The sequence below is a fragment of the Phoxinus phoxinus genome (genome assembly GCF_949152265.1).
Source record: "Phoxinus phoxinus genome assembly, chromosome: 23".
Lineage (NCBI taxonomy): Eukaryota > Metazoa > Chordata > Actinopteri > Cypriniformes > Leuciscidae > Phoxinus > Phoxinus phoxinus.
The window spans coordinates 24,907,660-24,935,615 of record NC_136898.1 but is presented as its reverse complement, the minus strand read 5'-3'; the positions used below and the strand labels follow the sequence as shown (position 1 = coordinate 24,935,615).

The 27,956-nt window shown below is 41.0% G+C and overlaps 1 protein-coding gene across 4 annotated transcripts; it reads left to right on the top strand.

Moving 5' to 3' along the window:
* The first annotated feature begins 5,368 nt into the window (after positions 1-5,368).
* ankrd55 (ankyrin repeat domain 55) lies at positions 5,369-27,435 on the top strand. 4 transcript variants are annotated; one of them, XM_079600057.1, is made up of 11 exons: positions 5,369-5,729; positions 8,016-8,135; positions 11,859-11,989; positions 13,946-14,055; positions 14,931-14,991; positions 16,644-16,772; positions 17,057-17,241; positions 18,196-18,363; positions 22,500-23,161; positions 23,933-24,022; positions 26,905-27,435. In XM_079600057.1, the coding sequence occupies exons 1-11, from the start codon at positions 5,708-5,710 to the stop codon at positions 27,174-27,176; spliced, it is 1,950 nt and encodes a 649-aa protein (XP_079456183.1). In that variant the 5' UTR covers positions 5,369-5,707; the 3' UTR covers positions 27,177-27,435. The 4 variants fall into 4 exon arrangements, with proteins under 4 accessions (XP_079456183.1, XP_079456184.1, XP_079456182.1 ...); XM_079600056.1 differs by lacking the exon at positions 5,369-5,729 and adding an exon at positions 6,705-7,047; XM_079600059.1 differs by lacking the exon at positions 5,369-5,729 and adding an exon at positions 6,758-7,047 and having other exon boundaries at positions 7,977-8,135.
* Positions 27,436-27,956: the final 521 nt, after the last annotated feature.

Sequence of the window (27,956 nt, the reverse complement as noted above, 5' to 3'; positions counted from 1 at the left end):
CCTCTGTTCATCTCTCTGCACTGGCTACCACTCGCTGCTCGCATCAAGTTCAAGGCATTGACGCTTGCTTACAGATCGACCACAGGCTCAGCTCCCTCCTACGTTCACTCGCTCCTACGAGTCTACATCCCCACCAGAAGCCTGCGATCGGTCAATGAGCGACGGCTCGTGGTACCATCACAGAGAGCCACAAAATCACTCTCCAGAACATTCTCATTCACGATTCCTTGCTGGTGGAATGATCTCCATACCCTTGTCCGGAATGCAGAATCCCTGACCACATTCAAAAGACAACTGAAAACTCATCTCTTCCGTGAGCACTTGACAAAAAAAAAAAATTCTCTTTAATCCTCCCTTGTTTTGGCTTATGCTACTCTGAGGCCCCGTCCACACTACTGCGTTTTCGTTTAGAAACGGAGAATTAAAACGAATACGATCTCCGTCCACACCAGCGTTTTAGCTGCATATTAGAATTGATCTCCGTCCACATTAAAACGACTGAAAACGCGGATCACGTGACCATTCACCAACACTGGGCATGCACATGCCGGTGTAAACACAACTTCATTGATAAAATTATCCCACCATGCGCTGGTTCTTCCCGGGTTAACCCAGAATCGACGCTCCATGTGCGGTCGCTGAACAGGAATTGTCACAGATCGCTCGAATGATAGCTTGTCTCCGGCGCATTGTAAAATGCAGAATTTACTTGCACAACAGCTGCTAGCAAAGATATAACAGTTACGCCATGACTGACGACACCCAATCATAGAGCCGAGCGTGAGCCTCTACTCATCGTTTCTAAAGTCCTCCGTTTTGACCTGTCCACACTAAAACGCCCTCCGGAGATTCAAAACGAAAAACGGGTAGGCAGCGTTTCTAAACTTCTCCGTTTTGGGTCTCCGTTTTTGCCGTTGTAGTGTGGACGGGAGGTGCAAACGTAGCAAAAGGTCTCCGTTTTAAAACGAAAACGCAGTAGTGTGGACGGGGCCTGAGTAATGCCAGAACTTTGTATTTTGAGCACTTCTTGCGTTATTTTTGCCTCTTCACGATGACTCGCTTGCTGTAGTCCTCAGTTGTAAGTCGCTTTGGATAAAAGCGTCTGATAAATGACTAAATGTAAAATGTAAATGTAAACTCTCCTCCTACTGACCAAATGCGTAAAGATGGGAAGCACACTAGCCAGGCGGGATTTAAACTTTGTCGACTGGAGACACAAGTTTTACCAAGCACAATGTGCTCTCACTATTCCTGATTTCTAACACACACTCACAGTGTTCGTGGTCTAGTAGTTATCAGAGCCGAAACCAAAGCTGATGCTCTCCATGTGTTTTTCCGTCGTCTCCGGGTGCATTCATATAGTAATTGTGCAAGCTTATTTTGTCCATTAAATTTAAAGAGACTGAAAAAAAAACATAGACCCTCCCCTTTGAAGAAATCAGGACAGAAGAGGTCTAAAGTGGACAAAAGAGACAGATTAAAACCCCAGGTGTAAACGGTTGAACTAAGTTCAACATTGCTACCCTTCTTCCTGTCAGTTCAGCGGTTCTTCATGAGCAACCTTGACTTTTTCAGGTGAGTGTGGTTCCTCCATAGACAGTATATAAGATGGACACAGCGACCCCATAGACTTCAACGGAGAAAAGTGAAGCCCATTTGAAGCACTCACTTCCTGATCGCCAGGCGAACTGCGCAGGCTCAAACTGAGCTTGAACACGTGAGCAACGTGTCTGACAGCTGTCAGTCTTCTAGTAGCTGTGCGGAGAGAAATCTGAATCATTCCCTTCCGAATCTCGCAGGGACGGAGAGCGTGAGCATTAGCTGTCCATGAGCTAGCAGCAGGATCAACTTTATCACTCTCTATGGGCTTCTCCCTCGACTTTATCGGACTTAATGCCTCCACGTCCCCCCGACTGCCTGCGAACTTCTACGCCGGTCTATACGGTAATTTCTCTACAGTGCAACAGAGAGTCGCGTGAGTTATGACGCAATCGTTAGCCTATTTTTACAAAAACGGCTTCTACGGGGCCATAACGTAAGGTACAAGGTAATGGAGCCTTTTATACATTGTCGAGTTTCTTTAGAAATAAATAATGGACAAATGGAGTCTTTGGACGCCTCAGATGTAAAGTTATTCGCTGTCAAAGTGACGCAAAAATGAATGGGAGTCAATGGAGTGCTAACAGCAGGTGAAGTTCTGCTACAATGGCGGCGCCCGCGGAGGCTTCAGTTTCCGGCGGATGGATTACCCCCTTGGGTTCCTCATGACTATGTTGGTAAGAGTCCTCCACTAGTGCTTACACACTGCCTCTGGTGGTCAAGAGGAATGTAACAGAACACTCACAGACCACCAGATTTATTTGTTACTCTGAATGCGCAAAAAATACATACCAAGACTGAATGCTGAGCTAATTTGGCTATGATTTAGTATTCTGCTAGCAGATAGAAACTCCCCCTGAAATATGACTTGACTTGAACAGTTAGTGAGGCAAGGTCAAATTCACTTGAGACATCAAAATTCTTGTTCAACATGAGATTTGAAACTCATATACAGCATAAACATTCCCCTGATATAGTGACCGTGGATGTGCATGTCCTTGTGCAGATAAGAGAGGGGTGTGTATTAATGAGAAGAGGATGTGTGCTGCTACATCCACCAGCAGGACGTCCCTCCACACACTTCCTGATCAAGAGTTTTCCCCATTTCACTTGGCAGACACTTTGGAAGCTTTTTTGTGATGCGCATCCAAAAACGTCCCAGTGGTGCTGGCACTGCCATTTAAAAAAAAAGCTTAGAGAGGGAATATCAAAGGCATTTCTGAAAAACAACTCTGGTCAGATGCAAAACACTGGAACATTCCTTCCTTGTTCAACTCTCATGTTCTGGTTTGCATCTGAGGCCCTTTTGAGAGCTTAAAAATATACTTTACATTTGAAGACTCAGGCAGATGAGCACTGATTAGATACCCATTTTGTATATATATACTGAATTATGTAAAATTATTATTTTTTTAAACGTGATGCTCTAACCATCCTATGAAATGCTTATAATACCCTAGACGACATAACATAAATAAATGCAATAAAAACAATTTTTAAGTACATTTAATTTGGTGAGTTGATTAACATTTTAACTGTATAGTGTATTATTCGTTGGTACCTTTAGGGTTAATCTATTTTAAATGTACTAAATTGCAACTTCATCACTACAAATGCATAATTACCAATATATTTAAATGCATGACATACATGTTTAAATGAAATTACATTAAAGTATATGTTACTTTGAAATTAATTACATTATCGATTTTTTAGTTTGCTATAAATTATATAATTATAATATTACTTTAAGTAGCTCTTTATTGAAATAGTTGCATTTATTATATCTAATATTCCATATTGTAATATTTAATTTTAATTTCAGTTTGAACAAAGGTAGGCTATATGCTTTTATATTAGGCTATATAGCATATTCTTATAGCATTTTTAATATGTTTTTTAAAGTATACATTTTAAAAGTATGCTAAAGTGTACTTTGTCACTAGAGACAGTTGTCTATTTTCATTTTATTATCTTTATTATTATTATTTAGAAAGTCCGTTTCAGAATCTCATATTTCTGGCACAGGAATGAATGTCCAGGAGAATGGGGAAAGGCATATACAGTAAGTTTGATCACATAACGGAGTTTTATCGCTATTACTGTAAAAACATAGTGAATGTGCACGAATGCATGTAGGCCTGTAAACCCACTGTAGCGTCTGTGCCGCTCCCATCCCCCTAAAACACACCCACCCTGCTCCGTCTGGCATCTGGGACAAGGCAGACATCTCCCACACAACTGACGTTCCCATTTCAGATTCCAAGGAACAAAAGCGTCAGCCCACAGCCGGCCAGACGAGCAGCCGGCCCGCAGTGCTCCAGTGGACACCGGCGCTGGCAGAGAGCCACTCACTGTCCAGACCCCGAGGAACACGTCCACATGACCAGACCCCCACCTCTGCGGAGGAATGTGTTAATAATTCACTTCATAAAGATGAAAGGGCCTTTGATATGACAAGGAAGAAACATTAACATGTCTCAAAGTCTCTTTCCAGTGCGCAGTACTTATGCAGTGTTTTGAAGATTTCTAGATACCGTTTGCTAAAAAATGCTCACAATAGCGCCTTGTTCACACTTATCAAAGTGTAATTCTTACAGTTTATACAATTTACAGTTTATTCAAGACCTTGCAGTTGTGATATTGGATCTTTGTTGGATTTGTTAGAAATGTCGTAATATTTATATTTATTGATTCCCTTTTAGGATATTTAGATTCACTGGTATTTCAGCCAGCGTATCTCCATGAAAAAAATAGCAAAATTATGTTTCCTGATTGTTCACATCAGGTTCTCTTCTCTTCTCTTCTCTTCTCTTCTCTTCTCTTCTCTTCTCTTCTCTTCTCTTCTCTTCTCTTCTCTTCTCTTCTCTTCTCTTTTACAATGACATAATGTTTCTGTACTTTCTGGTATTTTATATGACAATGTTTATTCATCATATTTGCTCAAACTTCAGTGTGCTCATAAAGGCGGGTTGAAGCAACTTCAGCCATGAGTTTTGCAAAGAACCTCTGGGCTCATTTACATACAGACAAATGCTGATATGGGCAATACAATACTGAATAATACGTTTTATTTACGGCTGCATAGCCAAGTCAGAATATAACATCTATTGACATTTGACATGTTTGGCCTTTATTTATTTGCTTGTGTATTGCGCCACCTGCTGGACCAAAGCAGATTACGCGGTTTCTGGTGCACTCGGTGTCGTTAAATGGCAGCTGAAAATGCCAATAAACTTTACGCAAAAAAAATATCATTTGTTGACTTTTTTTTTTTTTGGTTTCTACCAGTATTATTAAGTACCAGTATTAAGAGTATAATAATGCTTATTATAATGGTAGCTACTAAGATAGTGCAAGGTCAAATAAATGTCTTATTAAACAGAAACACACACACACACACACACACACACACACACACACACACACACACACACACACACACACACACACACACACACACACACACACACACACACACACACACACACACACACACACACACACACACAATGGGGACATTCCATACACGTAAACTGTTTTTATAACCCCTAAAACTATCCATCACAGAAAAAAGCCTACTGCGTTTTTAGTAAAAAAAAAAAACCTTTATGTTATGTTTTATACCATATTTACAAATGAGGACGTCCCAAAAGTTTTTTTTTATTTTTTTTTATTTTTTTAGATTTTGTCAGGTTTTGGTCACTTCTGGGTACAAATTTGTCCCCAAAATATAGTTAAGTAGGCACACACACATACGCGCGGGGGCGCGCGCGCGCACACTTCTGGAACGCCCCCTTCCACTGGCAGAATGCAGCTGCGGTTGTTATGAATGGAACATTTCATTCTATTCATTCACGTCACGTCACTATCCGAGAGTGTAATTAGAATCACAATTGAATTGGAACCCTGTCAAAAACGGGCTTCATTCTACATGTGACTGATTCCTAGAGAACTGTGATGTGAAGGTCGTGAGATATTTGAGTTTATCTCTGGAATCAGTGTGTGTGAGGACACGGACTCACTGCTACTCAATGACTGCCTCTCGTGATGTCCTCGAGGGTTCCCATGGTGACAGGCTGCATGATACATATGAATGAAATGAAATATGTGTGAAGGAAGTGGTGATGGTGATTCTGTTTTAACAAGATCGTAACAGGTTTAGTCTTGACATTAAAAACTGACAATTCATGAAATTACTATAATGACACAATATAATAGAGTGACAGACGAATTAAAAAAAAATAAGATAGGACATAATAAAATAATGTAGAATAGGCCTATAGAACAACAGAATAGAACAGAATAATGTAAAAAATTATGTTGATAAAAAGTTGTTGATTAATACTTTAGTCCCCTAACTTGTTTAAGTTCGCGCGGGTTGTGCTGGTTAAATCACTGGTTAAAGGGTTAGTTTACCTGACAATTCTGTCAAATTACTCACCCTCGTGTCGTTCTTAACCCGTAAGACCTTCGTTCATCTTCAGACCTCAAGTTTGAAGATCTTTTTAATGAAATCTGAGAGATTTCTGTCGACAGCTACCACTTTCAAGCCCCAGAAAGGTAAATTTACCGGTACTTGATTAAAGTAATCCATGTGACTACAGGTGTTTAGCCTCAATTTATGAAGCGTCGTAAGTGCTTTATTTGTGCAAAAAAACAAACAAACATAATTTACCACTTTATTTACAAAATATCAATCTCCAATGCTCATTCACTATAGCACGACACGAAAACAGCGTGAGCGCGCGTTGGAGTTAATGGTTAATATTTTGTAAACATGAAGTCACATTGATTACTTTAATGATGTGTTTACTTTCTGTGGCTTGAAAGTGGTAGTTGCGTAGCTGTCAATGGAGGGACAGAAATCTCTCAGATTGCATCTTAATATCTTCTTTTTTTGTTCCGAGGATGAATGAAAGTACGGAACAACATAATTAATGACAGTTTTCATTTTTGGATAAACATACCCTCTACAATGATAACTGCTAGAGTGAAGAACACACAGCAAAGTCCTGTCTCTACAGCGTGTTGTGAAGTGACACACACACACACACACACACACACACACACACACACACACACACACACACACACACACACACACACACACACACACACACACACACAGACCGTAGTGATGCCAGCAGGCTTCTGCACATGCTCAGTGTGTTTCCCCATAATCACATCACGCAAAATCAAACGGAGCCTCGTTCACGCATCTGCGACACCAGAAGACGCGCTCTCGCATCTCGCGTGCCCGCAACGTCTTCTGCGCGTCCGTGTTGTCGCGTCGCGTCTGGTCCAGTCGCGGTGTGTGTGTAAGCGGACAGTGCTGGAATCAGGAGCCGATGGACATCATCATGTCATGGGCACTGGAGGGATTTCTCTGAAAGCTGCTTTTTATTATGGAGTTCAACACCTCATCCGTATTTGAGCAGCACAAAGGTAAAGCACTGCACACACACACACACACACACACACACACACACACACACACACACACACACACACACACACACACACACACACACACACACACACACACACACACACACACACACACACACACACACACACACGCACGCACGCACGAGCTGATAACAAGAAGGTGTTGCCATGGTAATGTTTATCAGCGGGGTTTGCCATAGCCCATCATTTGTTTGTCTTGCCATCTGTTTGTGTGTAGGTATAACCCTCCAGAATGAAGAATACTAGCGAGTAGCGACTATGATTATGTTGATTAGTAAAACATGAGGATGAGGGTCAACATCCAAAAGCTTCATGAGAAACCCCAGGGTTTTCTGTTGTAGTCTGATGAGGTCTCTGTCCGCGGATCCTCCTTTGCAATATACCCAACACGCTCCCTAGACAATATAAGCTCAAAGGAACATGATTTGATTTCTCTGTGGTTGTTAAAGCCGTAATGATTTCTCAGCATATTTCATGTCATCAACATTGTCTCCATATCTCCTTAGGAGTTAATTAATTTTCCAGTTGTTGACAACAGTAAGAGTACTGAGCTATAAAAACATTTTATTTGGGAAGAATTTGGAGATAAACGTTTGAATTCATATAGAGAGTTCTCACTTTTGATTGCATGAAAACTGAAAAAAAAATCTCCAGTCTATTTAATCTCATTGGTTTTTAGAAGAAACATCTGAGAGATCTAAATTATTTAAAATAGGAAAGCCCATAGCGTCAAACACCTGCTTCTCTCGACCTGTTGATTTATTAGGAGTGGAAATACAATTGTAGCGTGCAGTACGTTCATTAATCTGAAGCTGTGACAACTTCCCCTTGCTCATCTGTAACTCAGTCCTGAAATGTTCAAGCACAAATGTGGCAGTACACCGCATGTTATTTACACCCAACAGATGTTGTTGAGTGATCCGTTTGATCCGTTTCCCTCTCAGAAGCTGCGGAGGAGGTTGATCTGAATGTGGTTTACCAAGCGGCAGCGAACGGAGACGTCAACACGCTGACCGCCACCATCCGAGAAGACCCCTCCATCCTCGAGTGCTGCGATGGGGAAGGTGTTCTCTCACACCACACACATACCCAAGAGCACTTTCATATTAGTTCTACCCTTGTGAAAAGATGTAAAAACGTGTTTTCGTGCATGTATCTTTAAATGCAAATGAGCTGCTGCTCCCCCGCCCCCTTTCCAGGAGAAGGCGGAGCCTTTACAGTCGTGCCTCACATACTCACCGAAACACACAAAGTTCACATAAACAGTCAGTTATGTCTGTGAACATAAACAGTAAGTAAAGAAACTGCATGTGTATATTAGATCTGTGTATCAAAGTGAAAGCAGCGTAATGTACTTATTGATTTGACTCTCTGTGGTCATTAAAAATCCCAGGATGTCTTTCGAAAGAGTAGGGATGTAACCAAATTTGCCCAGTGGCCTCTGTCCATCATGGCCTCCTAATCATCCTCCTATATATACTAATTGGCTTCATCACTGTCTCCTCTCCACCAGTAAGCTGGTGTGTGGTGGGCGTTCTGGCGCAATATGGCTGCCGTCGCATCATCCAGGTGGAGCTGCACACTGGTGGTGGTTGAGGAGATTCCCCCCTTCTATGTAAAGCGCTTTGAGTGTCCAGAAAAGCGCTATATAAAATGTAATTAATTATTATTATTATTGCTATAAACGGCTTATTCTAAGCCACTGCATGATTTATAGGTATTAAAAAAGAGGAATCGGTGGATTCTTACCAATTTAAGGGGGTTGTGTACACACACTGCTGACACACATTTATGTTCAAACACCATGTAAAACTAAATTTTTAAACCCATACCATACCATTTTCTTCCGCTTATCCGGGGCCGGGTCGCGGGGGCAGCAGTCTAAGCAGAGATGCCCAGACTTCCCTCTCCCCAGACACTTCCTCCAGCTCTTCCGGGGGGACACCGAGGCGTTCCCAGGCCAGCCGGGAGACATAATCCCTCAAGCGTGTCCTAGGTCTTTCCTCCACCGGGAAGGCGCCCAGGAGGCATCCGGAATAGATGCCCGAGCCACCTCAGCTGACCCCTCTCGATGTGGAGGAGCAGCGGCTCTACTCTGAGCTTCTCCCGAGTGACCGAGCTCCTCACCCTATCTCTAAGAGATCGACCAGCCACCCTGCGGAGAAAGCTCATTTCGGCCGCCTGTATCCGGGATCTTGTCCTTTCGGTCATGACCCACAGCTCATGACTATAGGTGAGAGTAGGAACGTAGATTGACCGGTAAATCGAGAGCTTCGCCTTGCAGCTCAGCTCCTTCTTCACCACGACAGACCGGTACATCTACCGCATTACTGCAGAAGCTGTAACGATTCATCTGTCAATCTCCCGTTCCATCCTTCAAGCCACCCTTTTCCAACTGAGAACCATGGCCTCGGATTTGGAGGTGCTGATTCACATCCCAGCCGCTTCACACTCGGCTGCAAACCATCCCAGTGCATGCTGAAGGTCCTGGTCTGATGGGGCCAACACGACAACATCATCTGCAAAGAGCAGAGACGAAATCGTGTGGTCCCCAAACCTGAGACCCTCCGGCTCCTGGCTATGCCTAGAAATGCTGTCCATAAAAATTATGAACAGAACCGGCGACAAAGGGCAGCCCTGCCGGAGTCCAACATGCACCGGGAAGAAGTCTGACTTACTGCCGGCAATGCGAACCAAGCTCCTGCTTCGGTCGTACAGGGACCGGACAGCCCTTAGCAAAGGGCACCGGACCCCATACTCCCGGAGCACCCTCCACAAGACGCTGCAAGGGACACAGTCGAATGCCTTCTCCAAATCCACAAAGCACATGTGGATTGGTGGGGCAAACTCCCATGAACCCTCCAGCACCCTGTAGAGGGTATAGAGCTGGTCCAGTGTTCCACGACTGGGACGAAAACCGCACTGTTTCTCCTGAATCTGAGGTTCTACTATTGGCCGTATTCTCCTCTCCAGTACCCTGGCATAGACGTTCCCGGGGAGGCTGAGAAGTGTGATCCCCCTGTAGTTGGAACACACCATCCGGTCCCCCTTCTTAAAAAGAGGGACCACCACCCCAGTCTGCCATCCCAGAGGCACTGTCCCCGACTGCCACGCGATGCTGCAGAGACGTGTCAGCCAAGACAGCCCCACAACATCCAGAGACTTGAGGTACTCAGGGCGGATCTCATCCACCCCCGGTGCCTTGCCACCGAGGAGCTTCTTGGCTACCTCTGTGACTTCGAGCCCTCTGCCTCTGCTTCCTCAATGGAAGACGTGTCGGTGGGATTGAGGAGATCCTTGAAGTATTCCTTCCACCGTCCAATGACATCCCCAGTTGAGGTCAACAGCTGCCCACCTCCACTGTAAACAGTGTTGGTAGGGCACCGCTTCCCTGCACCGCACTGAACGGTTTGCTCCGTCAGCTGCCTCAGAAGTCCCACAAGCCAGCCAGGCCCGATAGGACTCATTCTTTTGCTTGACGGCATCCCTTACTTCCGGTGTCCACCACCGGGTTCGGGCACCGGAGCACCGGAGCACGGCCTCAACAGGCACCGGAGACCTTACGGCCACATCTCCGAGTGTTCGCGTCGACAATGGAGGTGGAGAACATGGTCCACTCGGACTCAATATCTCCAGACTCTCTCGGGATCCGGTCGAACCTCCGCCGGAGGTGGAAGTTGAAGATCTCTCTGACACGAGACTCGGCCAAACGTTCCCAGCAGAGTCTGTCCAGCTTCCTCCCCCGCCATCGGATCTAACTCAACACCAGGTGGTGATCAGTTGACAGCTCCACCCCTCTCTTCACCCGAGTGTCCAAGACATACAACCGGAGGTCGGATGAAACGACCACAAAGTCGATCATCGACCTCCGGCCTAGGGTGTCCTGGTGCCACATGCACTGATGGACACCCTTATGCTTTAACATGGTGTTTAACAATTTAACTATGTTATTCAATATTGTAAATATACTACTAAATTGCAACTTCATCATTGCAAATATACAATTAGAAAAATATTTTCAAAAGAAATGACAGAGAAGTAATTATGAAATGACATGAATATGATGTACTCAGTCCTTCCTAAGCAGGTCAAAAACGCACTCTAAAGTTAGTTTAATATACATGTAAACTATAATACACTTTCATTTAATTACACTTCCGACATGCAGTTTGTGTCCGGAAACATCCCATTCTGTTTGCAGTTAAGTACTGTATATATTTGAAAGTTTATTATTACAGTAATAAGTTCTATTTTAAAGGTATGATAAAGTGTACTTTTTTCACAAGGGTTGAAACACCTCTGTCCTGAAACTAAAGGCTGTGTTATTCCATTGTGATTGTGTTATTAGTGGTGTTTGACAAGGCAACTATTATGTTGCTCATAGTTAGGGTTACCATTTTGAACAAACCCCTCAGCCTAAGTATTTTTAATTTGTTAATGCTGCTCACAATTTATACGTCAAATTATGCAGTGTTGATGAGAGCTGTGCTTTACATTTGTGCAATATTTAGAAACCGATACGTGATTGAGGGTGGGATGTTTTGCTGTGCCAAGCAACCACCAGCTGGCAGCCACCCACAACCCTAATTAGGAAAAAATATTTCATGAGAGCATTCATCACTCAGAATTTGAAAACCTCTGATCATTGTCATACAATCAATCACAAATATTTCTGAGACAGAAATAATCCATCATCACAAAAAGATTACAGTAGTAGGCTAACCTAAATTGAAGTTTTAATGAGAACTGCAGTTAAGGTCTGTGTTTCTGACGTGTGTTTCTGACAGGCTCCACGCCGCTGATGCATGCTGTGTCTGGGAGACAGGTGGATACGGTCAAACTGCTGCTGAAGATGGGGGCTTCTATCAATACACAAGATGCCTGTGGACGGACCTCCCTCTCTCTAGCCACATACCTTGTACGAAAACACTCTCAGGATCCACTTCCTTTAAAGGAGAACTCCGGTCAATTTTAACATTGAGCTCATTTTTTTGTAAATTTGGAGTGCTGTCAATACAGAGAACAACGACAAAAATCGGTGTTGCCTACACTGTGTTATCCTCTTTTTAAAAATGATGTTATATCAGCCAGCGCAAATACCTGTATTTACATCCTGTTTTCGATCGAAGTCCAAAGTAGTCGATTGTCGAGTTCACGCGCATAGGTTTAGTTACTTATGATCACGCGTGTGAACTCGACAATCGACTACTTTGGACTTCGACTGAAAACAGGATGTAAATACAGGTATTTGCGCTGGCTGAAATAACATCATTTTTATTCATATCTTTCACATCTACTGCAGTCAGATTCACCGTGTTCACTCTGAAGGAATCACTCAACATGGCTGGGCACTTGTATGACACGTCAAGGATGTTAAGAGGCTAAAAGCAGGTTTAAAACTTGCCCCATTGAAGTCAACAGGGTGCAAATTTTTAAAATAGGATAACACGGTGTAGGCAACACTGATTTTTGTCGTTGTTCTCTGTATTGACAGCACTCCAAATGTACCAAAAAATTCGCTCAATGTTATAATTGACCGGAGTTCTCCTTTAAAGAGGCCATATTATGCTCTTTTACAAAGTTTTGATTTTGTTTTTAGGCTCTAGAATGTTTTCATGTTTGAATGTTCAAAAAACACATTATTTTCCCCAATGTCTGATATTGTTGCAGCTCCTCTCTTCCCAGTGTGTCAGTAAAGCTCTGGGATGTGTTTCCCGAAAGCGTCGTTAGGTAAATATTTTCCGAGGTTATCAGCGTAGTTCAACGAGTCGGTGTTTCCCGAAACTATAGTTCCAATGAACATTTTCAAGCAGCATCGCACAGTTGCACAGGAACGACAGCTCTCGTCTCGACCTGTGGTTAGAAGCAGAGTTTCTTGTTTGCATGACATGTGGACTCAATAAATCCTTATCTTGAGCAAAATAAGCAAGCTGACATTCAGTACAATCTGTATCTTTTATTTAGACTAAATACAAATGCCATTTACATCTTTTAGTTTATCAAGAGATTTAAAGCGTCATTTATGAAGGATGTTGTGAACGTGCTCTAGTACGTAAAAACCAGCCTATGATTGAATCTGAAAATAAAGCAAAATAACTGAGAAAATTTTGAAATAGTCTTCAGATGCCATAGCCATAATTTATAGCAGAAAATATAGTATTAATTCAATCTCAAACAGATTCATCAAAGTCCCCCTGTAGTCAATCATTTTATCCCTTAAAACTCATCAAATTAAAAAATGTTGAGACTGGGGTTCACTGCAGTTTTAAGGAGAAAATACTCAGCAATGCTGTCGACTTATGAATTTACAGATGGTTTGTCTTAAAGCACATTAAAAAACACCACATAGACGTAATAACGACACTAAAACCTTGATTTTTGATCACAAGGGGGCCCCTTACCATAACCGCCAGTTTCAACACACTACTAACTAACTCAACCAGGCCCCGCCCCTTTATTCAGCGTATTAATTATTTAAATGAGGAATATTGTGACGTGTTCGTTCCCGGAAGAAAACTCAAGACTACAATGGAGTTGGAGTTCAGAAACAGTGACACTGATATAGAGAGTAACTCTCACTGGAGGGACTTTGTGCTTCAGAATTGAACAGAGCTTTTTCATGCTCAAACTGCAACATTACACAGACTAAAGAAAGATGAACATGAAACAAAACATAACAGGTTCTCTTTAAAAATGCACGTTTCTGCCGTGTTTGTGTGCGCTGTTGTCAGTGAATTGTGATTCTTCAGCATGTTTATGCGCTGTCATGTACAAAGTTGCAGTGACCTTCATTTCTTTGACTGAATGAAATGGTTGCTGATTGTTGTGTATGACTTTTACTGTGATCTGTGGTGGTGGTTTGTATCTTCTGCAGGGTTGGCTGGAAGGCTGTGTGTGTTTGCTTCGGAACGGGGCAAAGCAGAACATTCCCGATAAGAACGGACGCTTGCCAATTCATGCGGCTACTGCTGAAACTGACTTCAGGTAACAAGGGAAATACATAGAAGTTGTTATTGCAAATCGGTTAATGAAACAAGAGGCAGTGAGTAGAACAGTAAAATTACTTGCTGTGCATTTGACAAGATGAAGAGATGGTAATTAAAAAACAGGAGGAAATCAAATCTCAGCCAACAGAAAAAAAAATATTTTTACACTAAAACCTCTTTTTTATTATATTCTTGTTATAAACATCCATATGTAGATAACGTACTGGAAATAATACATTTAGACATGATAATAAGACATGTTTTTTAAGTCAACATGAAACCAAAAATCGATTTTCTTAATGTCCTTGATTCATCAGTGCTTGTTATTCTGAAAAAAAGGTGGAAAATTTTAATTATCTTCAGAATAATAATAATAATTGTCACGATCATGTTGTGTTTAGGTTCATTGTCATTTTCTGTTTGTAGTTTTCACTTCCAGTTATTGTTGATTGTTGGTTGTCATGGTTTCTGATTAGTTCACACCTGTTCCTGGTTCCATTGATTATCAGTCATTGTGTATTTAATCAGCTTTTCAGCTGTCATTGTTCTGCACTGTCAATCTTTAATGTGCTTGGTGTCGAACGATCTTTATCATTCTTTCAGCGTCACACATCTTTTTGGGGATTTTAAACTACATGCATCGTGAGAACAATGTGCTCTGCCTCTGAAATGAATGCTCGATTTCAGCTGATGTCACCAATCACTTTTAATTTTCAACCCCTCCCAACCACCATCCAAATCATTTTCCGACTTAGAATATCAAGACCTAAATTTTTTCCCCATTGATTATCTGGTTCGCATTCTATGATGGGATTAAAATGGTGTATGCTGCATTTACGGAGTTATAAACCTGTGTTTGCTTGTTTGTTGAAGGCTCATGGCTGTTCTGCTACAGCAGTCAACACTGTGTGAAATCAATCATCAAGACAATGAGGTGAGTCACAGCACTTCAAATCTTAAAAATATATTAATAAACTAATGGCAGGTAATATACTTCAATGAAATGAAAATACTTCTTAAGTGTTAAAGAGATTTTAAACATAATTAAGAACACTTTTAACCCTCTGGTGTACGTGGCAGTCAAAAATGGCTTAATTATGTTTTTATTTCAAAGAAATAAATGTACTATATTTGAGTTCAATAATATTTTTCAATTTAATATTTGGTATTTTTATTCCATGGTACTAAATGATATTTATGCAGTAGTTAAACTCCATTTATAACAACTTTTTGAGCATGGACCTGGAAATTCAATTTCCAACTTAAACTGTCGAACCGGCGAAGTACACTTTGGGCTGTGAGTTTGGTCTCTTTTTAAAGACAACATATTGGCTGAAGCGGCGTTGTTCAGACCGATTGGTGTATGATATTAAAGTACCGCACGAGCGAGATCAGACGGCTCTGTATACTTTACAATCCCTCTCGTGCTTTGATGTCATACAACGGTCGGTAAGTTAGTTTGTTGAAACTGGCGGTTATGGTAAGGGCTGGGACATTTCCCAAACACTCTGGAATAGGTGTGTTCAAGGCGAACGCACCTATTTTCATAAAAGCAAACAATCTTAAGGTCTAAAATAGGCTTCTATTTCTTAATTTTGATTGTTGGGTGACAAATATTGATGACCTGGATGCATATTGCCGGGATTTGATGAGTCACCCTCGCAGCAAAAAAAGCTTGCTTTCATTGTGGTCATACTTATAAGTTTTCATACACTTTCATCTATTTGTAAAAGGCTCATCATTGTATCATGCTGTACTATCATTTTGGCCTTTAGATAACAGTAGGGTTGTTGTATTTTTGCGATTTGTACTAGGACATGTTTTTCATTGTCTTCTGGGCCCAGTTGTTCAAAAAGTTTAATCTGGATCAGAATGATCTGGGTTTGGAAATTTTGCTATCCAGGATTAGATAATCCATTTTACTTCTGTGCCGTTTTTTCAAAAGTTAAATTGGATTTGATCACCTTGATCCAGATACACACTTACATATTTCAACGCTTTTCAGAAAAGTGAACACTTAAAACACTTTAAATTAAATATAAAATTTTTGTTTGATATTTTTAGATGTTTGGGGTTTATTTTATGGTGCCAAAACCTCTTTTTTTTACTTTACAGTTAGGCTACGGAAAGACTTAATATGTAGCCTATGTCTACTTCTAATTTATCACTTCAACAGTTAAAATAATCAAGAGCAAAATAAAACTGTGTGTGTGTGTGTGTACTACATGATACAAATGTTGTATTTTTTGACCAGTTTTAAAGTTTTATAAAAATGTTGTTCCTGAAATCCACCCTTCTGCTGGGATCAGTATAATCCTCTTGTTGTTGTTGTTTGGTTCAAAGGTATCCCTTACTAATCTTACGATCTTACTAAAAAGTTTTGAACACCACAAACTGATGATTTGATCCAGATCCAAACCAAGGTTGGATTTTGTGATCTAATCTGATCTTCAGAATGCAGAATTTTCAAGATTTGATCCAATCTGACCAGATTAGTTTTGAACAATTGATGCTCCATTTGCTACTATAAATGAGCCGCCATGAGCAGTTGTGCAGCTGGTGTAACGCTCTGATTGTCGTTGGCAGGGAATGACAGCTCTTCACTGGGCTTCTTTCCACAACCGGCCAGAGCATGTGCAGGCCCTGCTGCAGAAAGGGGCCGACCCGACACTCGTGGACAAAGACTTTAAAACAGCGCTCCACTGGGCTGTGCAGGTACACATCATAAACATAACATTATAATGGTATATTATAGCAAACTAATTCATACTCTGTTATAAATAATGTACTGAGATCTATATTTATACATAATTTTATACATAATTGTAATATCAGAAATGTAATTTCCTTGTAAAGTAGAAAAATGTAATGTTTCATCATGCAATCTAATACTATTTATGTCTTAAAAATTCATTGTAAACTATTTTTTATATGTACATTTTATATGTGCAAGTTGATTATTAATTTTTATGTCTCATTGTTTTATAACTATGTGGCAGAGTGGCAGCCAGTTAATGTGTTCCCTCATTCTTGACCATAATCTGGGCTCCTCTGTGATCAACTATGATGACGAGAATGGGAAGACCTGCGTTCACATCGCCGCCGCTGCCGGATTCAGCGACATCATCTATGAACTGTCTCGCATTCCTGAGACCAACTTGCAAGCTTTAGACGTGGATGAACGGTACAGTAAACATGTTGTGTGATATGTGACCACATTGCAAACAAGAAACTCTGCGACTATAGTTGGCTTACGATGCTTTCGGGAAACACACCCCTGTTCAGTTCTTGTCTCTATGAAGCCCCTCCTTCTGAAAAGCACACTGTGCTCTGATTGGTCGGCTGGAATCTGGATCAGTGTGTTGTGATTAGTCAAGAGCTTCAAGCGTGTTTGGGAAATGTCCCCCCCCCCCTTACCAATACCACCAGTTTCAACACACTACTAATTAACTCAACCAGGCCTCGCCCCTTTATTTTTGCGTATGCCTTAGGCGGGAATTATTTAAATGAGAAATTTTGTGACGTGTTCGTTCCCGGACGAAAACTCAAGTCTACAATGGAGGCGTTTCAGGAGTTCAGAAACAGTAACACTGATATAGAGAATTACTCCGGCGGGAGAGACTTTGCAGAGCTTTTTCCTGCTCAAAAAGCAACATTACACACTAAAGGAATCTAAGGTGACAACTTATTTTACAGTGTCCTGGTTACATATGTTACATGTACTTACCATAGTAATAACAGTAAATTATGCATAATTACATGCAACTAACCCTCAACCAAATCCCAATCCTACCCTAACCCTATAGTAAGTACATGTAGTTACTTAATATTACTCAGTACTTACATATAATTAGAATATAACTCAGTATAACTACACTATAACAATGACACCTTAAAATAAAGTGTAACCGAATGAATTATGGGAGCCCTTTAAAACAAACCTAGAAATTAGTAAGCATAGTGCATTTTTACGTCTGAACACTTTTTTCAAAGTTACTTACAGTATACTTAGTTGATAATACTTCAGTTTTAGAGCACATTACGGATGGATAAACTAATCATAATGATGTGATATTCTTAACCATGAGCCCAACGATGTTCTTGATTGTTATAGAGCATGATTTCTGTTTTGTGGCAGGACCCCTCTCCACTGGGCCGCCGCTGCAGGTAAAGATGACTGTGTGCAGGTGTTGTTGGAGCTGGGAGTGGAGCCCAACCCTCGAGATATTAACGAGAATACGCCACTCACATACGCCATGTACTGTGGTCATACTGCCTGCATCAAACTCCTCTCCACTGAAAACAGGTTTGTCATTTTGTTCAAATGTTTTTCAAAATTGTTTCAATGGTTTTTCCAAATTTTTTTCAATTTTTTTCCACAATTTTTTTCATTTTTTCCCACAATTTGTTTCCAATTTGTTTTTCCAATTTGTTTCCAATTTTTTTTCCAATTTTTTCCCAATTTTTTTCCAAAAAAATTCCAAAAATGTTGTCAAATTCTTTTTAACCGCTGTAGTTTCACACTGCTGTTGAGGAATTTGGGCGAAACTATTTAGCAAAACTTCCCCCAATAGTTTATTGAAAAGTGCACAGAAGTCATAGAGACCGAAACAAAGCCGGAGGTTGGCGGAGAGGAATGGGATTCTGAGAAACAACTGAGGACAAGAGAATACTCCATTAATACATCAAGTCACATCAAGAGAATGGCAGTGTGTCATAACCAGGGAGAGCACTCTGAATACCGGGACAGATGACGGCTCCCACCACACAAGGCAAAATGCTATCAGGAAGTGGGAGACAGCATCTGGATTGGTATTTTTTGCAGCCGGACGATAAGACAACACAAGTCAAAGTGCTCAAAGAGAAGTGCCCATCAATCCTGCCTCAAATTTAGTCTTTTGGCCGACCTGATGTATTTGAGGTTCCTGTGGTTGGTCCACACCACAGATGGGACCACATACCCTTCCAACTAGTGGCGCCACTCACCCGGAGCCAGCCAAAAACTCCCTGTGCCTACACTGCATTTCCGTTCTGTGGGGTTGGGGCTGTCAAAATGGCTGAAAGGCTAAATTTGAATTTCTTTCTTAAATATTGGCAAAATTGTAATTATACTCGAATTCTAAAGGCAATGTCAGTCCTATGCCCACAAGAGGGCACAAGCAAGCGCAATAAGCAAATATAAGCCAAATCAAGCATTTCATCTTTTATTGAAATGAAACGACATCCGCTTTTTAAAGTACATTAACCTTTCAAACAATTGTTCTTAAATAAAATGTAATTTCCTTAATGTGCATGCAAGGAAAATTAGGTAACGAAAGTGCATAAAACTGTGTAAGTGCATCAGTAACCTGAGAAAACACGATTCAACAGACAGTGTAGTGTAATGTACTACATGAACACAAAATAGCAAACTGCCATTCAGAAACAATCCACTTACACTCACTACATATTGTTCATCAAAAACACCAGACGCTCAACTTGATCTGCAGTGAGTGCTGACCGATGTGGCAGGTATGGTCAAGTATGTCTCTGCCAGCTGCGCAATATCTACTGCACGATTTTTGGCTCCACCAGAGAGGGTTTCCGTCAGCAGGAAGTCTTTCCCCATCAAATTAACAACGCAGCCGCACTGCACTGGATTATCTAACATAAATCGCTTCAGTGACGTCTTCATCATGTCTCGTGCTTCTTGACACACCAAAAATTTGAATGCAAAAATTTTGCTATTTTATTCTACGAATATTCAATATTATAATTTTTATTTGACAGCCTTAGTGGGGAGACAGTTATTGGGAGAAGTAGGGGCATCGGTGACCTTTCCATCCTCTGGGAACCTCTGGCAGAAAACCGGCCCAACTCCTACAGTACCTCTAACTCATCCATTTCTAAAATGAACTGCCTTACAGACTCGGTAGTCCTCAGGGGCCAACGTAAATGTGCCTTAAGACCACTGGAAGGAAACTGGTGGTTTATCATTTCTAATAAAGCGACGAAAAAAGTTTCCTTTTAACACATTCTGTTGACATTAAGTAATGTCTCGCCTACATGTCTACCAACTCTCATTAGAGTATTAACAGACTGTTAGGCTTAGAATAAGCTGACATGTTCTTGGAAAGTGACTGATGTCTGTTGAGGAGCATCAAAATAAAGTGTTCGCAGATATTAAGCAGACAGTCTACTAATACTCTCATGAGAGTTAGTTGACATGTAGTTGAAAAGTACATTGAAAAGTACAGTTGAAAAGTATAGTCAACAGAATGTTAAAAAGGGACCATCAAAATAAAGTGAAACCAACGTTATCAAAGCCATATTCAAAATCCCTATGCAGGTGTTAAATACAATATTCCATTTTTTTTTACCCTCCGTAATCAAGACCAGATCGTTAGCATTGTGAAAGTGCAGTTTCATGAATTACCTTACCCGCTGTGAGATCTTGAAGGCTGATGACATAAAAGGTAGGGTACCTGTTGTTAACAGTTCAGTCCTCCATTGTCATTGAGTCCCCAATAATCAGCTCAGGGCCGCGAGGAGCCGCCCTTCTTCTTCACAAAACCGCCCCCACCTGAAAAAATTACTTATGGAAAATGCTGGCTACCTGAGAGTGATAAAGATGGCAAATTGTTGATTAAATGATTTGCCCAGTTGATGTGGGGGTTATGGAGGGATAGCCAAGGATTGCCTTCAACTATAGAAGTGAATATGGAGTCCAACATATAAAACACCAGTGCACGGTTGCATAAAGCACCTTAAGTTTTTCCCTTAAGTATGACACTTAAGGGGCGATTTCCCCTTACCTAAGAGAATAATTTAAGGGTGTTGCATATAATCTCTTAAACGATTCTCTTAGGTAAGGGAAACATTTAAGTGTTTCACGACAGCGATCCTGGATTCACGTTATAAAAGTCTGTTGTTGCCATAGATACGAAAACACTAACACTAGCGGGAAAGAGCCCCCGCAACCCAGTGAACCACTCTGCTGACAGACGATTCATGCACGTGGAAAACATCTCCCACTATCGTCTGAAAACTCCCAGTTGCAAAAAAACGCAGTGCTATAAGCAGTTGTAACACCGCAGGTAAAGAGTGGTTGCGATGTGTGACACGGTCAAGGGCGCCGTCTAGTTTGTTAGTGATGTCAAATATTGAGCGTCGATCAAAACGTATTCTTGCAACAATTTTTCATCGCTAAGATGGTCCAAAGGGTTCTCCCTATCCCTAAAAATTCTTCTTGGCACATAATGAACTTCAGCTGGTTCCATAAATTCAGCCATGTCGTCTTATTTTTTGTCCGCGTTACTCTTAAGGTTACGATTTCCAAACCTTAAGTTATACTTAGGGAAATGACCGTTGAGGGGTTTTATGCAACACTTAACGCTTTTTAAGGGATTACTGAAGTGAAAAAACAGCATTTAAGGGAAATTCTAAGTGTTTATGACGTTTCACTTAAAAAAAAACGTTAAGTAACACTTAAGGGTATTTTTCTGCAACACCCTTAGGTTTAAGGGAAACATAAGGGCGAACTTAAGGGAAAATTCAACTTAAGGTGCTTTATGCAACCGGGCACAGATACTCAGTATGGTTGCCATTTTTGAGACTCACTGGAGCAGCGACCTGTGAGACACTGGCCAATGGATGAGCATTCAGTGCATGAGCTGTAATCCTTAATCCATGAAGCGTCAATTAACTTCCTTGTCCTACCGCAGAGTAGCCGGTATGCAATGGTTAGTAGTCCTTACCAAAGTGGTGGAAGGAAGGACAACTGGTCATTGGTGCTCAAGGCTTATTGATGCAATGGCTAGCCCATCTAGATCACAATTCCCCAGATCTCAATCGATTGAGTATCTATGGGATTTTCTGAATCCATAAATCTGATCCATGGAGGATCCGCCTCGTAGCTTGCAGGATTTAAAGGATCTGCTGCTAATGTTTAGATGCCAGAAATCGACACACCAGAGCTCTTACACAATATTACACAGGTGGATTTAATGTCGTGGCTGATCAGTGTTTAATGATACTTAAATATATGATAGAAAAGTGGTCATAGATGCATTGACATGCCTGGATTGCCTCTTGAGGGACAGTGAAGGTTAATACAGTAGGTCATCATTTCACTGACACTTTATTAAAAAAGGAACAAAAATGTGAGTTCAAGCATGTTTGCATGAAATGCTTCCTTCTCAGTTTAATGATATAGTGCAGTCAACACTTTTTTGTTTGTTTATTTCTCGTGAAATATGTAGCATAAAATAAGAAATATACAACTAAAAGTGACATGTGAAGGCAATTTGTCCTCTGCATTAAACCCATCCAAGTTAGTGCACACATGACTAGTGAATACTGAACACACACATACACACTGCAAACTTCTTGTATCATTCAGATGTAAAATGCAGGAAGAGTTTCATAAGTATTTATACACTAAATGGTCATATTTTCCCCCAGGTCTGACTCGAGCAGGCCACTGCATGCCCAAAACAGTGACTCTTCTATGCGCAAGGAGGGGAAATTTCGCATGCTAAATCACATCTTCTGCAAGAAGAAGAAAGAACTGCATCCTTCTCAGCAGACAGACTTGAGTCAAGAATGCCAGCTCAAAGAAGAGACGTCTGAGGTGGACGACATCATTACAATGTTCGATTGTGTTGTTGAACCGCTAGCCAGAGACGAGAGTGAAAACAGCTCTACTGTCAGAAAGCGAAATAATGAGTCTGAGAAAGCCCACCTCATTGAGGACACATCCAGCAAAGACTTCCTAAGCCTCCCACCCATACGCACACAGAGTCTTCCTCCGATCACTCTCGGTAAGTCCTTGCTGGCAGACTCTCAGGCTTTGGCCCACAGGACCGGCGGAGGTCACGTGGTAGGACATTTAGCGCACAGGTCGCAGAAGAGCAAGAGCGTGCATGACCTGTTTGATGGTAAAAATAAAGATGAAAAAGCTGTGGGACTTGCATGGAAGACTGAATCCAGTCAGATACTGACTCACAAAGCCTGGATCTCAACTCCATCTGAACGACTGCTTGATAAGCTTCTGCAGGGAACCTCAAGTCCTTTAGATGTGCTGTGCTCAAATCACTCACCATACATACAAAGACATGACCAAGGTAAGATATTCCATATTGGTAGTTTAATGATTCTTCAATGAGGCGAACATTTTTGTCTCGTTTAGTTTATTTATTTAAAAATCATTTACGTTTTAAAAGCTGCATTTTTTTCCCTAGTTTTTAGACATTTGACAGACTTTCCCTAATTTGGGCTTGCCTTGCCCCTTACCCATACTTTTTAAAGAGTATTTATTACGTAATATATATGAACTTCACCTACTTAAGTGTGACTGTAAATGTATAATTACTTCTATTGTCTTTACTGATGAATGAATGCACTGATAAGGATTTATGGTAATCTAAAATATATGCGTTTAAACATATTTGTAATGATGAAGTTGCAATTTAGTACGTTTTAACTGTGTAATACTGAACAACACACTACAAATTATAATCAAGTACTTTACATGTGCTTTAGTATGCTCGTAAACGCATAGAAATACTTCTTTAAAGCACGAAAAATAATTAAAATTATATAAAATGTACTTTAAAGTAAACTTTTAATTTGACTATTTCAAAGTGCACTTTTAAAAGTGTTAAGCATAAGTGAACTCTCTTTAAGTGGCCTTTTATGTCATTAACATTTCTACGGTTTTAACGTGCATGCTTTATCGTATGAAACATTCTTTTAAGTTTTAATTTTCAAGATTTCAAGTAGTCAAGTGTCCCTGATTGAAGAACCACCCAGACATAAATGAGTGAATTAGTCTATAAAATGTACACTTGCAGAATTTCTGCAGTTTTTTTGTGTGTGTTTTCTCCTCTAAACAGCTCAAACTCATCTTTTCCCTCTGAGGGCTAGAGAAACTGCTCTCACACGAAACAGCCTTGCTCCCATCCGTGACCACTGCACTCACAGATGTAAGTCCAATGTGTCCTAATGTCATATTTTCATGGTTCATGCAATACCCTGTTCATGATGCTAAAGAAAAACAGAATTATTCAATTTTTGCATTTTTATTGGTTTGTTCAGAAATCTACAGTAGATAGACAGATAATTGCACACAAAAAGTCTTTGTGTAAAAATGTAAAAGATTTGTGACAACAAACAATTTTGAAGTAAAAAGTAAAATTTGGTTTGAAAGTAAAACACCCTGTTCTTACCAAAGTACTTCATTTAAACCCAGAAAGATTGCAGAGAATGCAACAGTATATTATAGGGCTACATTTGCAACAAATTGAGAGAGAGACTAATTCAACAGGGGTTCAATCTTCAGCTGGCTGGCAGGAGCCGCCACTGGCATGTCACGCGAGCTGTCAGTAAGTGGCTAGTTGTCTGGGAGTCTGCCTTTGGCCTTTTTTGTGTTTTGTGTTCCTCCCTCTCTAGCTCATTTATCATGCATCTGTTGATATGATTATGTTTTTATGCATGATTGGCGTTTTAGAGAATTTTATCCCAATTAAACCAGTCAACTGGCCGTGATCGTACTGGCAGCTTACTGACACTTTGCTGGACGCTCAATCCAGCCAGCCGAGGCTGAACTGCGAGTATAAAGCGTTGCCTGACACTCTCGCTGTAAGGAAATAAATTGTTTTCTTATTACGAATATAATCTCATGAATCTATTATTTCGTATGATTGATGTTTTGGGCCCAGTCATCCCAATTAAACCAGTCAAATGGACATGATCAGACTGGCAGCTGCCAGAATCAGATTGTAAGCTGCCAGCCAGCCACTGACAGGTCACGTGACATGCCAGTGGCGGCTCCTGCCAGCCAGCTGAAGATTGAACCCCCACTCGACTAATTAGCTGTTGATTATATTTATTCCATATTTACCAGGTATTTGCTTTTTTGCTGTCTATATGTTTAATTATTACAATGGTCTAAATTTGATGAAGTTCCCGGCATGAAAAACATACAGTTGTAATTTTTACAGACATAATTTACATTGCAAAATTTACAGACATTCAGCTGTTTGCAATGAAAAAATCAAACAAAAGTAATTGAAATAGCTTAACACAACAAATGTTTCAAGTAGTTTCCCCAAATTCAACTGAACATGCAACTTTTAATGACTTCTGCAGTCTCAAAATGATTAAACCAAGGCAAGCATCTTTAGTACTTTACTCGAATAAAACACCCTTTTGTTGTTATGATCTTCTGCAAACGAGATGTATCAGCCTTTGGCAGCGTTTCTAAAGGAATCTAGCCCATTCCTCAAGAGCAATGGCCTCCAGTTCAGTAATATTCTGGGCCATGGGGACATGAGGCCATGCTTAACTGTTATTTTCAGCATATGCCTCATTCTTCTTCCTCCACGCATACCGCTGATCCATAGGGCCGAAAAGTTCCAGTTTTTTTATCGCTCCACAGAACAGACTCACAAAACTTCTGTGGCTTATTTATATGATTTTGAGTACCTTTCTTGTGCTTTTGGGTCAGTAGTGGTGCACGTCTTGGAGTTCCGCCATGGAAACTGCATGCATTTAGTATGGGCCTTAATGTGCAGCTGAAACCTCAGTGCCTATTGCCACCACTCTTGCTGCAGGTCTTTTGCAGTCACTCAAGGGTTTTCTGAACCTGCCTTCTCAGAAATTAGGTTGCGGCCATTGATAACTTCCTTTTTCTGCCTCGTCCAGGTAGTGTTAGTCTCGCGTACCCAGACCTTCAGACTGACAGCTGAAGGTCTGGAATTCATAGCAGCTTTCTTTGGCCAAGGCCCGCCCATAAGGCCGTTTGACCGACATGTCAAACAACCAATTACAGTTCGTTTCGTTCAGCGTCACGTTTCGGGGCGTGGAAATGACCCCACAACAACAGACCGGCGTGCAACAAGTCTCCACTAAGTGCCTCAAACAAAACTCCTGGACATCTCTTAAAGAGTCTATGCCGTGAACCTCGCATACTTTCTACGTTTAGCTGATCTTGATAAATGCTCATTGTCACTCATGTAAACACAACAGTTTTTCTTCCGCAATCACACGTCTGCGCTTTGTTTCCCGGCGGACCGAAAATAAACGCGACACTCGCGCCCCCCGGAAATCCGATAAAATTCAACCAGTCAGATGACGACTTCGACGTTCCTGAAGTGTTTCCAGTTAAGTGTACCATATGCATCAGACGTTTAGCCAACGTTCCGTGGGCGTGACGTCTGAGGCTGAGACTAAGGTAGTGTAAACAATTAACTTTGAACTTGCGAACTATGCTTCCAACTCTTGGAACATTTAGTGTCTTCGCTATTTTTTTATCCTGTTCCTTGTTTGTGAAGGGCAATGAAATCTTCTCCTAACTTTTTGGACCATTCTTTTGACCTCATATTTCATATTTCTAACATGCAGTCAAACGTGACACTCAACGAACCAAGCCAGTTCAGATATTTTGTGTGTTCTAGCTCAAGCACACCTGGTGACACTAATGAAGCCCTTGATTAGTTGCATCATGTGTTCGAGACAACACCTGTTTTGCAGATGTGTGCTGTTGTGAGGGATTATATTCAGGTGGTGAATAATTTTGAGACTGCAGAAGTCATTAAAGGTTGCATTTTCAGTGCAGAATTTGGGGAATCCACTTGAAACATTTGTTGTGTTGAGCTATTTCAATGACTTTTGTTTGATTTGTTCATTGCAAACCGCTGAATGTCTGTAAATGTTGCCAATAAACCTGATTTGCAATGGGGGTTGAATAATTTTGATTACAACTGTATATTGGAACCAGTCCAATACGATAGACTGGTATTTTTGCTGAACATGAGCATTGTTCGCATCTTCGGTTTAACAAACCCAGCTTTCATGTCGTCCACAGTTTCTTTACCACCTGACCAGGTCTCCCAGGGAGTGAAGAAGTCCAAATCCTCTCTAGGAGCGAGTCTGACTGTACTTCCACCCCCGTTTATATCCAAACTGCACCGATCCGGCATTCCCCAAAGCCAGTCGCTCGGCTCCTTCCCGACTCCACTGACTGGAGAACCTTTACGCAACATTCAAGTTCTTCCAGCCATTCCTCCGCAGAGAAAACGCAGCCCATCTCCTCTCGCGACCCAGAGGCCGCAGAATCACTCTGACAGCAGAAACTGATGGACATCAGATGGACCAATCGAAGACTGTAATACTGTTCAGCTTTTCATGGGTCATCTGGATTCATTTCAATCATGAGGACACTGAAGAATCACTGTTTGATAAAATGACTTAACAACAGGCTATTTTTTCATACAATTTTACAACTATGATCTTTTTCTATGGTATGCATATGGTTGAACTTTTAACTGTAACATTTAAACATACTTTAAGCTTATTGTTTACTGTTCTTATTAATAAAGGAAATTGTTGAAGTATCGAATAGAAATAACTTACTTAATAATGCACTGCCTAGCCAAAAGACAAAAGTCGCTGTTTGGATTTAAAGGGGTGGTGGATTATGATTTCACTTTTCTAGCTTTAGTTAGTGTGTAATGTTGCTGTTTGATCATAAACAACATCTGCAGAGTTACAACGCTCAAAGTTCAAAGCAAAGGAAGATATTTGCTTTTAAAGAAAAGGACTACAGCAAACGGCTATTAGCGACTACACCACATTCCTCCCGGGTTAGTGACATCAGCAACCCTAAAATGTACATAAGCCCCGCCCCCTGAACACACAGTCCATGTTGAGAAGAGGAAGAGTTGTTGTATAAGAGCACATTTGTGAGTCAGCTCAAACTTTAGCATCCATCTTTAGCGATTTATAGATTACCATGACAGAATATGCTAATTGAAGATAGTTAACTCCACATCAGCAGCAAATTCATCAACTAACCTTTCAGAGACGTCCTGTTGCTTCTACATGTTGTCACTTATTCTTGAGTCTTGTCTGACTCCG

What these genes read in the sequence shown, in the direction of transcription:
- ankrd55 (XM_079600056.1), top strand. Translation starts at nt 7,008, where the DNA reads ATGGAGTTCAACACCTCATCCGTATTTGAGCAGCACAAAG. An exon ending in CGAGTGCTGCGATGGGGAAG is followed by an intron (nt 8,136 to 11,858) that starts GTGTTCTCTCAC and finishes TGTTTCTGACAG; the next exon opens with GCTCCACGCCGCTGATGCAT. An exon ending in TGACCACTGCACTCACAGAT is followed by an intron (nt 24,023 to 26,904) that starts GTAAGTCCAATG and finishes TGTCGTCCACAG; the next exon opens with TTTCTTTACCACCTGACCAG.